This window comes from Caloenas nicobarica, chromosome Z (assembly GCF_036013445.1).
Source record: "Caloenas nicobarica isolate bCalNic1 chromosome Z, bCalNic1.hap1, whole genome shotgun sequence".
NCBI classification, from domain to species: domain Eukaryota; kingdom Metazoa; phylum Chordata; class Aves; order Columbiformes; family Columbidae; genus Caloenas; species Caloenas nicobarica.
The window spans coordinates 75,101,439-75,116,468 of record NC_088284.1 but is presented as its reverse complement, the minus strand read 5'-3'; the positions used below and the strand labels follow the sequence as shown (position 1 = coordinate 75,116,468).

The 15,030-nt window shown below is 41.6% G+C and overlaps 1 protein-coding gene across 1 annotated transcript in view; it reads right to left on the bottom strand.

Moving 5' to 3' along the window:
- Positions 1-15,030, bottom strand: part of PLPPR1 (phospholipid phosphatase related 1) — a 67,683-nt gene that overhangs the window by 1,428 nt on the left and 51,225 nt on the right. Inside the window, exons 4-6 of the mRNA XM_065657000.1 lie at positions 9,540-9,790; positions 2,858-3,034; positions 749-880 (exon numbers count right to left, since the gene is read on the bottom strand). Of these exons, the coding sequence (XP_065513072.1) occupies positions 749-880; positions 2,858-3,034; positions 9,540-9,790 (560 nt within the window). The remainder of the gene's footprint in view (positions 1-748; positions 881-2,857; positions 3,035-9,539; positions 9,791-15,030) is intronic.

The following is a 15,030-nucleotide window of genomic DNA, read 5'->3' as shown; positions in this document are numbered from 1 at the left end:
GAAGTACAATTTGAAGAACCAATAAAAATACACCAGGGCATTTCAGATAACTGATAAACTACAGTTTGCCCTTGTTCTCAGAAATTCTTGGCAGGTGTCATGTGCCTGTCTGTTCTGAAAGAACTGGGTATGATTGAGTTATGCTAACACAAGCCATTCGAAGCTAGTAGTTTAACAGAAACCTCATCCATGATGATGCTCCTGCTAACCTATTTTCTTGCAAACTTGAAAGAATGCTATTCTCTTCTGATGACTTAGAGATAGAAAACAGTATATGATTTCTTTTTCTTATAGAAGACACTGAACAGTAATAAGTTTAAAAAACGAATCTCTTTACTATTTTTCTGGATAGCGCAGTTTATCCACAGGATTACAAATGTTAGAGTAAATCCTTAAGACATCCCCAAAGCATTCCAAGGTGTAATTAGATAGAATGATCATTAGTTTTCTCTAAATTTTCTGTTTTTCTAAGCAAAAGTTTGTTATCACAAATGATACGCAGAGGCACATGAAATCCTACTGCTTTAGCTTTGGTTGTGCAAAGGGGCAGAATATCTACAGTATTTGGTAGTTTAAGGGATAAATGCCTTAAAACAAACTCTACCCTGATGCAAATTCACTCTGTTCAATGGTCTTGATGTTAGAAATAAAACCAGCTCCCTGTGTAGTTAATGTATACAACTAGTTTTTCCTCTGCCGTAACAGAAAATGTGCTTGGTGATGGTCTGGGTGAGAAGATTTACAGTACCTGTGCACTCAATGTCTCCAAAGGGCTTTCCACTCTTGGAAAAGCCATTAGTGGCATTCCTCGTGGGTCTTCAGGCTTCGGTTTAGAAGGAGCTCCATGAGTGCCTTTAAAGTTATGGACAACACATATCCCCTGTGTAATGCAGGAAAAAAAAAAAAAGTGAGGTCAGCATGTTCTGCCTCCAGGAAAAAGTCACAGGAATTACCACCAGGGGTGTCACAACTGCCAGTTTTTGTGAAGAACTAAACCTGGGTTTTGGTTCAAGGCATCATCTATCTCAGCCTTGGGCTACAGTGCATTTATTGACATTGCTGGGTGTGGTGGACTACCTTGGTAAATGGGCTCATCTGGCCTCTAATCTGAGGTGATGAACCATTCTCAGCCTTTTAATGTTTTATACAGCAGAGACTCCCGTGTCTGCTTTATCATCACAGAACTATGGACGACTCCAATGATGTATTTTGTTGGCCAAATATTCCCTTTGGACTCTGACCGTCATTTCCGAAGAGTGAAAAAGGCTGACTGGATGGCTGAATCTCCCTCCCATCTGGATAACATCAGGCTCATTTAGCACCCTTCCTCCTTTCTTCCAGCACAACTGCTACGGTGTTTATCCTACAAGCCCGTCTCTTGTGCATGACCAGAATTACTGCACCCAGATGGTGATGCTAATGTGGGCAAACACACATAGCAGTTTGGGGCTTGGGAACACTGGAAAAAAAACACACACAGGAGCTGAAACATCTGCTGTCAGAGCCATTCCTGCAGCCAGGTCCTTGCTGGCTCTTCCTCTTTGCTGCTCGTTAGACCTGAGCAGGCTTCAGCCTTGGTGAGTCTTGTGCCACCAGCAGGAATCTCACAGCACCTCTCCCCTCCAAGCTCCAGGGAGTCCCATTCCACCATTCCGCAACTGGGCTCGTGACACCTGGAGGGTGGCAGAAGGTTCTGCAGGGCCAAAATGTGGCTGCGAGCAGGTTCTCCCTGCTAGAAACAGGTACTGGGAGCAGAGAGATTGTCCTGACCAGATATATGGGGTGACTGCCTCTTATATTGCATGAGCTAGATTTAAGCTGCCTTTCCCAGAGGGAATCAGACAAATTACTTACATTAAAGCCAAGGAGATTCAGGTCAGAGGTTGCAGACATATTTTTATTTAAAGAGAACACAGGAATAAATGATATGAGAAGGTTGGTTTTTTGTTTGGTTGGGTTTTTTTTTACTACAGAATAGAAAAAAAATCAGTGACAGGACAATCTAGATTTAAGGGATCTTTGAAACTTAATCCTTCCTGATAACAGGGATAAAGGGTCTGTTGCCATGCAGTGGATAGTTTTGAAGCATATTTTGATTACATAGAACCAGGCACATTTCTTAATAGTGAGAATCACGTTGACTGCTTGCTGTGTGGGTAAACCCTCAGCAAGAGATCTCTCACCAAAGAAAACACTGAAACCACAGTCAACAGCCAAGCACGTAACATTTGAAGTCCAGAGAGATGCTGTTGCTAGATTCTATGGGACTCTGATACAGTTTAATATAATACATTTGATTATCCTGTGAGATGGTGAACAATTTCATCTCAATTCCAAATGCTGCAAAGGGAGTTAGTTTTGTCTCCCGGGGAGTTTGTCCTGACCTTCCTTTCTATTACACTTCTTTTATCATCTGAAAAAAAATGGAGAACCAGGACCACTGCTGAGAGCTCCAGACAACACCCTGTATCCTACATTTTTGCCAGATACCATGCAGACAGTAGGGTTTTGCAACACGGGTGTCAGAGAACATGTCTCAAGCATGCTCCCCTTTTGACATTAGTTGAAATCTATACCATCTTTAAAGCATTTTCCAGGACAGGTCAAGTAAGAACATGTAATTAAAATAATCTTGAAATATATACAATGCACAAATGTCATAATATCAGCCTTATTGGTATTAAACTGATTTCATATTAGGATTTTCTCTGATGATACTTTTAATTGGATGGGCCTAGAATTAGTTCTTAGCAACTGGATTAATCATCTGCAATAGGCCACCAGAGAATAGTAATTTTTCATATATTTTTTAACCGAAGTATTTTCCAAAGAAATGCAGAAGGACTGATGGGCTTACCAGAAACAAGGCTACAGCACTCCCCAAGATGAAGCCTGCAATCACGTCTGAACAGTGGTTTCGATACTCGGAAACTCGATTTAGGCCAGTGAGGAACGCAGCACACAGGGTACCCAGGCACAGCACAGGTTTGGCTAGCCTGCTGCTCTTTGTTTTAATTGTGCTTGTGATGTACATCTGAAACAAAGGGCAAGCCAAAAATGAAAAGGGGTTCTGCTAGAAACGCAACTTTTTCCACCCAGAGAAATCCTAAATCAGCAAGGATGTGACAAAACCCATGATTCATTAAAAAAAAAAAAAAGCATTGGGAAATGGAGGAATAGGTTTAATGTGATTCAGAGAATACTTTCAAGAGAACAAAACATATACTGTTAAATGATGTTTCAGGATGTCAAATATCCCATCAACTGCATTGACATGCTGGACTATTTCTGAGCTGGCATCTACAGACTCACTTTTGCTGACTTCCTAACTTGTGCAAGTACTTGCTCATATGCCCACAAACGTGCACTCTGAATGCACATGACTATATGTTTGCAAAGGGAGTAAAAACATTATGTTTATACTCCTGCAGAAACTGTAATGTGCACGATGGAGCTGAGCATCCATATGAACTATCTGCTCCAGTTTCCCGAGTGATGTTAAGAAAAAGAGAACATTAAGAGAAACCATTCTAGATATTTTCTTTTCAAGATGAAATGAAACACAGAATATGAGAGATTTCTTTCAAAACAAATTTGATTCTGGAAATGCAATTCCAGAGCATGAAGTTTCACTGTGTTCTGAGTATTTTTTTTCATGAACCCCACAAGTTTTTTGGCAGTTTGTATTTTATTTTAAATACATTTTGACAGAGAGAGTAAAACCATATGGGTCACAATTAGCAGGCAGTTGTTATTTCCAGAGCCATAAAATGACAAAGATCAAGCAAACCAAGCCTGATGGCAAAACAATTCTTTAGAATACTTTTCAGCAAGGAAGTAGGGATGCCAGTGTGATTTCCAAAGCTTTGATAAGCAAAGCAAATAAGTCAAACACGTTTGCCAGAAATGTCTCCAGATGATATATTGCCTCCCATACCTGAAACAAAATCAGGAAGATGCATTTGAAAAATTCATTTGATTCTTATGACCAATCAGCTGGTAAATGAATCTGATTCACATAGTGTAGAACAGACCCAGTGAAAGTACAAACACCTGTTCTGCTGGGATCAAGAAACAAATTATATCCATTCTTAACGTCACTCTCTTCACTGTCTTTCATATATTCCTCTATTCTGCTGTATTGTGTGTACTTTTCACTCTAACTTTCTCCCTGTTCACATTTCTTTTCCCTTCTCCCTGACTGGGTCACTAAACGTTCCTACGGCTGGCTTCCCCTCACCAGCTGGAGTTAAAAATGTTAGCCCTAAACCCATAGCAATACATAACTCTAGAAGAAGGGGAGCGATGCAGCAACCAGCTCTTGCAAAGGAAACAGACAGGCCAGAGAAACTGACCTGCAGAAAGCAGATCGGTCTGCTTTTGGGCCTGTACCTAGGCAAAATTATACTTTTACCTGGCATGAAACTGCAGTACAAGACTTTTCTAACAGCTGAATTTGCCAGATGTCTGCCTGGGGAAGAGAAGTCTTCTGGCCTTAAATGTGCCACTGAGCACATCATTTGAAGGTGAATTCAGTTTATGAACTGGAACATTATAGTGTATAATACGGAATCACAGAATGGTTGGGGTTGGAAGGGACCTCTGGAGATCATCTAGGCCAACCCACCTGCTAAAGCAGGTTCACCAGAGCAGATCACACAGGAATGTGTCCAGGTGGGTTTGAATGTCTCCAGAGAAGGAGACTCCACAACCTCTCTGGGCAGCCTGTTCCAGGGCTCTGGCACCCTCACAGTAAAGAAGTTTCTCTTCATATTCAGATGGAACCTCCTGTGCTTCAGTCTGTGTCCGTTGCCCCGCATCCTGTCATTGGGCACCACTGAAAGGAGTCTGGTCCCATCCTCTTGACACCCATCCTTGAGATATTTATAAACATTGATGAGATCCCCTCTCAGCTTCTCTTCTCCAGGCTGAACAGACCCAGGTCTCTCAGTCTCTCCTCATAAGAAAGGTGCTCCAGACCCCTGATCATCTTCGCAGCCCACCACTGGAGACCCTCCAGTAATTCCTTGTCCTTCTTAAACCAGGAATGGGACAGAGCTACTCGAAGGGTTCCTGCTTGCTTTGTTTTTCCAACCAAACACCTGACTGCAGCACATGCCTTGAGATGATAGCTGGGAACTCAGCACTAGGTGGCAATCACATCCCAGCCTTTGCTGGTAGGTTGACCTGCACCTGACTATCACCAAAACTCACATTCAGGTTCTTTGGAAACAATAGGAAAAAATATAATTGAAGGGCTGTGCGACTGTGTGAATAATTACCGCCCATCCTTTAAGCCTATGCATTTATTTTAGCAGAAGCCAACCCAAACAGGCAATAGGGATCTGGATTGCTTTCCTATTACCCAGCGAAGCACTACTGCAGTTTACAGCATCCAAAGGAAAAGCAGTACCTCTTTAAAGCAACAAGGCATTCCTGCTGCGACAGCTGCAAACCCCAGCGACAGAGAACAACCCACGTGTGCCTGTTTTCTTACAGGTAGGACATGAAACTGGATCTTTGGGTTACCCATATGGGAGAGTTCTCCTTATTACAGATAGGAAGCATCTCATGTATTCAAAGTTTCGCTCATCTCAGCAGGAAAACGTAAACTTGTAGTAAAGAGAACATTTTTAGCAATGAGGGTAATTAACCATGTGAACAGATTGTCAAGGGAAATCTGTTAAACCTTCACAAGGAAGGTTTAAAACAAGACAAACTGTTTTCCCAGAAGGTACGCTTCAGCTCATCCATAAATCACACACTGAGCTCAGAAATAACTGGGAGAGCTGCTTCATTCTGGTCAGACTTCCCCATGACTGCAGGTTGATCTTTATTGTCCTGCTCCCTAAAGCCAAGATATTTTTTAAGATTCTCACAATGTGTTTACCCTTTCACTTAGAGCCTTGTTTAAAAGCCCAAACTCTCAGTCAAAGTTACTTACATTTGATTTCCTACCCATAGCAGGTATTTCTGAAAATTTCCAACAATGCTATTTATAGAGTAATTTATTTATAAAATTCTAAACGTCAAAACCAGTTATTTGATGGGTGGGAGAGAAGCAAGGAAGTGAATATAAAAATATGTCAATAGAATAAATCATATAAAAATAAACTACATATGATTTAACTATATAAATTATCTATTCTGCTTCTTTGCTGTGCTCTTATCATGACATACAAGCACTGTGTTTAGCAATGTGCAATGTGTGATAGTAGCATTCATCCTGTGTATAATTCCTCTCCCATCTTTTTCAGACAGACAAAAGCATATAGAGTCAAGGAGGTTTTTTTGTTTTCAGGTTTAAGACATACACATATATATATGCAAATATATGCTCATACATATTTAGAGTGTATGTTATATGTATGCTTCAGCAGGAAGTAGGGAGATTTGTGATAGTTTATTTTCATTGGAAAGTTCACAGTTTTGTACCAATACTGGAAAATTCCGTGTCCTATGAGCTTTACAGACAATCTTTTCCTTCACCATAGAGATCTCAAAATAAGAGAGAAGCAGATCCTTTGACAATGACGTGTACTGCAGAACACAACACAGTCTCCTGGATGCTCAGTGCAGCTGCCTGAAGTGCCAAGGCCTTGAATTTCACTGATTAGTCTGGTAGGTGTTACTGCAGAAATGGAAGAAATTGTTGGTGTGGTTACAGTGACCTGGGTTGCAGAAGGGATTTGCTGTAGTGTTCTCTGCTGTTCAGAATTTCCCAGATGTTGGAAGTTTAATGCCCAGGTATATTGCATCACCCTAATCTAGTCAAGAAGCAACACACCCAGGCATAAACAACGGATGCCAGGTTGTGATCCAGTGGGAGTCTCTTAGATAGAGGTGGCAGAAAATTACTCGTGGATGTTGCGAGGCAAGAGCTTAGCTGAAGTATCTTAAAAACATGACTAAATGGTCAATATAAGTGATTAATTGTATCTTTCAACCATAGAGCCCCTGTCATGACTGTAACACAATTCTTGTTTTCACTCCAGAGGCAAACTGAGGATCACCAAAGATATCTACCTCCTCTCTACAATAAGAGGTCCTCCAGTTGTGCTGGTGAAATACTTTAATTTTTCATGTTCTGGTTCAACACTACCATCTGTTAGACACCTTTGTCGCTGTCTCTTCCATGATCTTTCTCAGAAGTGCATGAAGTAACAGTTGTTTGAAGATCATGTAACTGGGACAACCCACATGCAACATATCATCTGGTTTTGGGGTTTTGCTATAAATGTTAATAAATTAAGCAGTATTTCTAGCATATAATTTTCCCTTGGGAAATGGACTTAGAAGCGTGTTATTTCTAACTGTACAGCAGTGTGCAGTATGTACAGTGGCTGCGATCTCTTCCTGTCATACTTCTGGGAGACTAATAAAAATCAATTAGATGTTATTCTAATTTTTGTGTAAATATGAAAGGCAGGGCTGCCAGCTGTTTTCTCTTTCCCATACTTCAGGCACACAAGATTCATTTCTCCCTGCAGAGATCACAAAAATTACGCTTTGAGTTCTCCTCTGCTTCTTTGGCAGGTGACAAGAAGAATCCTAGTTGATTAAATCCAAAACCCAGATTAAAAAACAAAACAAGACAAAAACCACAAAGCCAAATCAATCACTAATGAACAAATCAGTATAGAGACATCTGCAGGAGATAGTTGAGGTTCAGTGGTGGGAGGAGACTCCCAGATCTCAACAGACATTTATTTGATGAAAGACAATGTCAGTGCTGGTTCCACTCTCCTGCATCCTCGACTGGTTTTATTTTTCTTGCTCCATGGATCAAGTCTTTAGCTTGATGCAAAACACAGCTATTACTAACAAAATCCACCATGTTTTATGTTCAGCAGCCCACATTATCAGCAAGACACTTCTCAAAAAATTGCACACAGCACAATTATTAAGCAAAGCCAGATTTGTACTCTGCATTTCTTGTGTGATGCTCTTGTTAATCCCAGCTGACAGGGAAAAGACAAGTGACAACACCGTCAGGGTTAGGGGTTGTCTTCAGGCAGAGAACTGGGCTAAAATTGGACTGTAGGCTGAAATGCCTTAAGGGCAGACTTTTATGACCTTGAAGCTCAGAAATAACTCCATGTCCTGGCTGCACCTGGTATCTCCCTATGCAGGGAGAAGTGCAGGCCCTTTGCAGGTACTCTTGAAAGACTAGGGCTCGGAAATGCTGAACTACTTGGGACTTCAGCTCAGGAAGGAAAAGTGTAATTCCTCTTCAGTTGTAGAAATCAGCCTGTTTGTAGCATAGTTGTCTTCTGAGGAAACAAGGGAGGTTGGGCAGGGAAAGCCCATGAAAGGATATAACTAGTTTAGGGCAGAACCAGGACCAAGCATGATCCTAGAACTTCCATCTAAGAGTTTATCATGACGAAAACAGCTGCTACAGCAACATTGAATTTATTGGGAACTATATTTCACACATGGTTGCTTATTGTTCAGAAGTAATGCATGCAAAATGTTATGAGCTTTCCAAACACTACCCAACAAATCCTTATCAAAGGAGTTACCGATTTATATTCTCCATCGTTATTCATACAATATTCAGTGCAAACAGATGGATATTGAAACAGCAGTGGGTGGCCTCTTCATTTTATAGTAATAACGTGATGTTTTATTAATTTGCTACCAAGATCAGGGTAAAATATTCAGTAAACACCCAGTCATTAATAAGTTCAAGGCTTTTCTCAAACCCTGATGACCTGCAGACAGACTCTGCCACTCATGTGAGTCAAGCTATTGGGGGAAAAATGACCTAGTGAAGCCACTTTGAGACAAGAATCAGGTTAAGTCCTTGGATCTTAACAGCAAAACCACTATGATTTTCTGCTTGTGAGTAAGCTTCTTGCGTCAATTTTCAAACATTACAGAAACTTCAGCCAGTGAACACAAAGAAGAAGCCAATCTGTTAACTAGACTTCTAAAATGGGACAATTTCCTTCCTGACAGTATAGCAGTGTCAGTTTGTCAAGATGTCAAGCGGGGTCCACTTCTTTATAATAGCAACAAAACTCTGGCCCTGACTTTTATTACAAACTTACTTGCATGGGCAATTCAGGTCCTAAACAAGGGGAGGAAAACCCAGCCTAGTGCAGCCTCCCACTGAAATGGCACAGTTTAAATTTTAAATGTTGAACACCGCATGGCATGTGAACAAAAGAAATAGTAGTGATCCAGGAGCCATCTAAGCATTGACTTCATTTTAATGTCCATGAGACAGGTGCAGGTAGAAGAAGAGGTTGAATGCATACTCAAAGGCCTCTGAGAAAATCAGCAGCAAACACAAGATGAGGACCACATGACTCTACATCACACAGTGCCTCAAACACAGTGAGCATTTGATTTATTTATACTAGGAATGGTAAAACAGAGAGAGAAGGGGACTTTCCCCTACAGATAAAGAAGAAAGCGCTCCCCAAAACAACCCCCTTTTTCTTCAAAAACCCACTGTAAAAAAAAAGGTCCCACCTAGAGGCACATACAGAAACCTCTTATACAAGTCTGCAAACATCCCTGGCACTCACCGTGGCATATAAAGCTGAGTAAATACTCAAAGCAGCATGTTTGGATGGAAAGGACCTCCTTGCCTTCTCAATCACTGCCACATCCCCAGTGCAGATGTTGCCGTTGTTTATGAACTCGTGATGGGCCCGACAGTCGTTTCCAGTGTAGTTGGGTTTACACACAGTCAGGAAGTAGGGAGCCAAGTTCCCAGTCACAACCTGGCCAGCGTTTACAAATATGTCAGTGGCAAAAAGTCCAAATGCAAACACTCCTGTGAGGAAAGGTTAAAAACAATAATTATTCAAATAGGCTTAAAATAATTTTGGTACCTGAAAGGAAGTGACATAATGAGAGATAAGGGACCAAACTCTGCAGTGGTTACCCAGAAAAAGCCCCCGCTGACTCCAGCAGAGTCCTGCATCAAAGGCATGACACAGAAGACCACATGCTTAACTCTGGAAGACTCAGAAACAGGCTGAAAAAGCTAGGCATGTGCTCAAGTACTCTTGTGATTCAAGCTCTGAATAGAATGCGAGCTACTGACTCCACCGAAAACTCTGCACCTATATTGCGCCTGTAAAGTTTCCACCATGACAAAGGCTCACAGCCTGCAGTCAAGTATCTTGCACCCGAGTTGTTAAAAATCTTTATCTATTTTTACCACATCTAGGCCAAAGAAATGGTAATAATAATCACTCTGAACCTGAAAGAGCAGTGTAGTGCTGAGATAAAATACTGCACTTATCTTCACATGAAAGAAAAAAACAAGTAAGTTATGTCACCATTTACTGAAAAGAGAATTGGTTTGTCTTAAGTGAAAAAAGGACAACTTATGTTACAAGGGCCATGGGCCAGGCTGCAGTATTTGCCTGGCTGTTACATTTCAAGTATTGCAAAGGGTTGGGTAACAATCCTCACTGCACTCCCTATGATTTGCACCACACGTTAAAAAAATGCCCATTTTGTGCCAAAGAAGTTTAAGAATTAGGCCAAAGAGCTGCATATAAAACAAGATTAATCTCTGGCAAAACTTGCTGTTTCACTAGGCTGAAAAGATTCCTACTGGTTTTTCCATTTGAACTTGCTCGTGCAATGGCTAATGTAGATGAGGAACTTCTACTGGCTGTGAAGATGGTGACATAAGTACAAGTCAAGAACCAAGGTGTTTCAGAAAAAGCTCATGGGCTTCACAAATTTGTTTCAATCTCTAAGCAGTTCACAGGTACAAAGTTGGTCCAGAATTTTTCTCAAAAAGTTTCAATATTCTTATTTTCTCAATATTCAGTAGCACTGAAAGTGCTGGCCCAGGCTCAACTGCTGAAGGCTGCAGTACTCTGCAGAGCAGCAGAACAAGCCATGGTTCTTTATAGTGCGGGCTGTGATGCATATTGATCGCTGTAATTCCCCTCTTGCAGTTCTGCCAAACTGTGCCTTACAAAAATCATAGCTATGTGCAGCAACGAATTCAGCTAGCATGAATTTAACCCTTGCAGACTGATTACACATCATTTACTCCCTGGAGACCTTGAGACTGTGTTGGTTGCAATTCATTTAAAAGCTGTAACACCAGTGAACCTGGGTAGTGGTGGAGAGTCCCCTGATGGTTTTTATACCTCAGGAATCCATTTGTTCAATGGATTTGTTCAATGACCTACAGCAGCTAAGCTAACTGACCAAAGCACGAGGACGAAGTGATGTGATTGCCAGGTTTTTGCAGGCAAATTGCTGCTGAAAGGCTGCATGAGAAGAGCAACCAGCCCTAGCTCTTCAGGGTCATAGAGCTGAAGACCGTGACATAATGCCACAGAGAGAGAATGGGAGAACATGTACCTCTTCCCGACTTTGATACTCGGGTGTAATAGGAGGTGATGCCATTCTGCTAAGGAGCAACCGCTTTTTCTCACTGTGCTCACTCTGGCCTAGAAAACATGGGAGTGAACTTTAGTCCAGAACTTGGTGTGTGGTGAGGAAAGGTGCAAACAGTGCAAGCAACATGGGGAGAAGACCTTACATCCTCTATGGTTGGTTACTAGCAGAAAGGATTGACAGAGTTTAATTTTGTTGATGTAAAGTCACTGCTTCCCCTCATCCACACGTGTCACACAGTCTGGCCACACAAAGAGACTACAAAGAAGGAGCAGAAGCTATTTCTGGAGAGGCTTCCTGACTTTTTGTTGCTGTCCTGGCTCTCAGATGTATTTCTGTGTGTCAGGAGCAGCCAGAAAGAAGAGGCTAGAAGGGAAACCAGTACACAGAATGTAACTGGGAGAGAGACTAATTTAGGCCAGAGATAGAGGGTAGGCTACACTCCCTTGCTACTCTCTTTAGCTGTCCCAGAGTCCAAGAAGAAGGAACTGAGGATCAGATTTGAACATATCTTTACCTCCAGTGAGAAAGACCTCAGACAAACTAAATGGTCAAACCAAAAAAAGAACAAACAAGGCAAGTCCTGTTCAAAAATGCTGCGGACAGACAACATGAACCTTAAATCTTTCCAGCTCTGTCTCACCTAACTAACACTTGCCTTGGCAGAAGAATCTAAATCTTCAGCAGCTTCCATTTTGAATGCTTCAGTTTTAATTTCTCCACTTACGCCTCTCCCTAAATTGCTGCCAAAAAGTCCTTCAAGCGCAAAGCTGTAATTTCTGGGCTCTCACTCATGTGCTACTCTAATAGCCTTTCTGATACCAAGCTCCCTGTTCATTACTGCTCATCAGAGTTGCCACCTCCAGCTCTGTCTATTGCTTTTACTAACAGAGACATTTGCCCTGAAGAAGAAACCAGCTCTCCTCACTCACTATAGCTTCAGTGCAACCCTGATTTCTCCCTGCAACTCGTACTCAAGCTCTCTTCTTCCACTCTGAATCTCTCTAACATCAGTGACTGCAGCTGCTTGTTGCCTCCCTGGAAACTCTCACTATTACACACATTCAAAATACCACTGATCTGAAACAAAACAACAAAAACCCAACATAAAACCAACAAAAAAACCATGGCAGTTGTAGAAGAGCAGCTGAAAAGACATCAGGAAGAAAGAGGTGAGAAGCCAATGGGTGGAAATGAGAATGAGGAGGTAGAAGGCTTTATTAAAGAAAAACCATGAAACCTTTAAGCGCAGCAACAAAAGAAACTGCGCTGAAGAGCTCATGAGACATGAGAAGCTGTGCTCTTTGGTAACATATCATCATGTCTTCTACCAAGTGCATTTATTTAGGCACTACTCTCTCTCCCAGTGCCCAGTCAATTATCTGACTATGTCACACTCAACCTAATTTGCTTGGAAAATGTTCATATGACACATGCACACTCATATTCCTCCAAACCCTTTTCGACCCCCGTGTTTTTTAAAGAATATTAGAGTTTCAATGGAGGGAGTCCTTGGAAGGACTCATGGCTCTATGGAAACGTGGATCCTCAGCTCATCTCTGAAGGTTTTGCTCTGTGGATCCTGTGCATCCAATAAAGCCACACATTTATAGTCCTGTGACTCAGACTCTGCAAAACCACTGTTCATCATTATATCTTAACGGGTGTTGTTAAAGAGTTCTGTATCATTAATCCATTTTACAACTTAAAAGGTGGGGGTTGCAGGGAAATTTATTGTCTGTTGCCATGGAATCAGGAACAGGCTCAGAAGCAAGCTTCTTCTGAGCAAACCCAGGACTGGCTTTGGTCTCCCAGTGAAGACTCTATAAAGCCCACTGCTCCAGGCATCTACTGCCTCTTGTGTCTGCCTGCTTCACCTGTGAGTGTCCTGCCCAAATACTGTTCCATGAAGACTTAAGAAGGAAGCCATGGGCTCTGAGCATGCAAGAAGAAATTCAGTTCCCAGTGCAAAAAAAGTACTCTGGAGCCTCAGGACTCCTCCCCAAGGACACACGGGATTTCTTTCTTCCTTGCTGCTTCACAACTATCAATTTTCATCTAGACAACAGCCAGCTCAGAGCCTGGCATAAAAGAGAACAGTAACCTTTGATTTGTCCCCAACATGGTGACTTGTTTCTCATTAAGGAGGTTCTTCCGTGAAAGAAGGGAGACATACAGTAGTTTAAGCTGCTGCAGCAGTTTAGGTTAGAGGCAGCACACCCAAAAATAGCTTGAGCCCTGCTGAACAGCAGGCAGTTAATAACAGAACGTGCATTGTTTCACAGTGAACTTCAGATCCAAGGCAGACAGAAGGATAAGGTCAGGCAAACTGTGTCCTGCAGCTGTCTAGAGGACTGACATGAGAGCTCTGGGGTATATCTATCCTATTACAATAAACTCATTGTGTGTATAAATCTTGTAAAGCTTTATTTGCTGAACTAGAGCCTTAATTTGCTGAAATAAAGCCCTAATTTCATTATTTAGCTGCCCACTGTGAGGTGTCGCCATGCTTTAAATTAAGCTGTCAGCAGAAGCTGATCTGCGCCATTTGTTAACTGCAAATTATGCAGTTCCAAAGTAAAAGCCACTGGTAACAAATTCATGAAGCACATTGCATTTCTAAACATATGAACTGGAGAGAGGCTACTTGCATGTTATCAGGGCTTTGCAGGTATATAACGTAATCGCATGGATTAGAAAACTAATACAATAAAATGAAACACAACACACACCTTAGTCACCCTGCCAAACTGAGTCAGGGAGGTCTGAATCCATGATCTTGGGGTCCTGATAGCAGCTGTATATAGACAGACTAAATCCTTGACTGAAACCATTCACTAAATAATGCTAAAATAATTTATAACCTCTATTTGCAGTGCAAATGATGAACGACGACACGGAAGCTAATGCAAGATGGCAAGATGTTAACAAATACTGAACGTGAAATTAACACAAGAAAGGGTGAATAATAACACAAAAGGCTGTGTGTACTGAAGTTGGGAAACAGGGAGAAGAGGCAGAGGCCCAAGAAACAACCATTCTCCTCCCCAGGTTTCTCAAAGGTCCAGCATGTAAATGGCAAATTTTGGCATCAGAAATTCATAAAAGAACTGCTAGGAGGGGTGGGGAAAGGAGGGAGAAGAGATGATGTGACTGAAAAATAACAGTGCAGCACCAATATTTTACACAGAAAAAGCTGCTTCAAAGCAATTGCACACCACCTCTTTGACCTGAAAGTCTTCAAAAGAAATGTCTGTGGAAGCAGAATAAAAGGTAAAGAGGAAGACGGAAAAATTGCAACATATATCAAAGTCTGATGTTTCCAAGCTAAGCCAGCTTTTTTTCACTGATAAAGGAATCAATTTTCTAAATACAGGGAACATAGCAGGTTTCACCTATCTAGGCTGAAGCAAAGGACTTGACATACAAGTTGAGAGGCAGCCCTTCACCACAAAAGTGAATATCTACCAATGTGCAGAATTCATGACTGGGTCAGGAAGCAAGAAGAAATTTTGGCTCTGCTTCCTGTGGACAAAGAACTAGGGAGGGATTTAAGACAAACGTCACCATTCAAGGTCATCCCTAAACTCAGGAGGGGAGAATGTTAGAAATAGACAGTTCTGAGGGCTTGAGGAAAACAAAGAG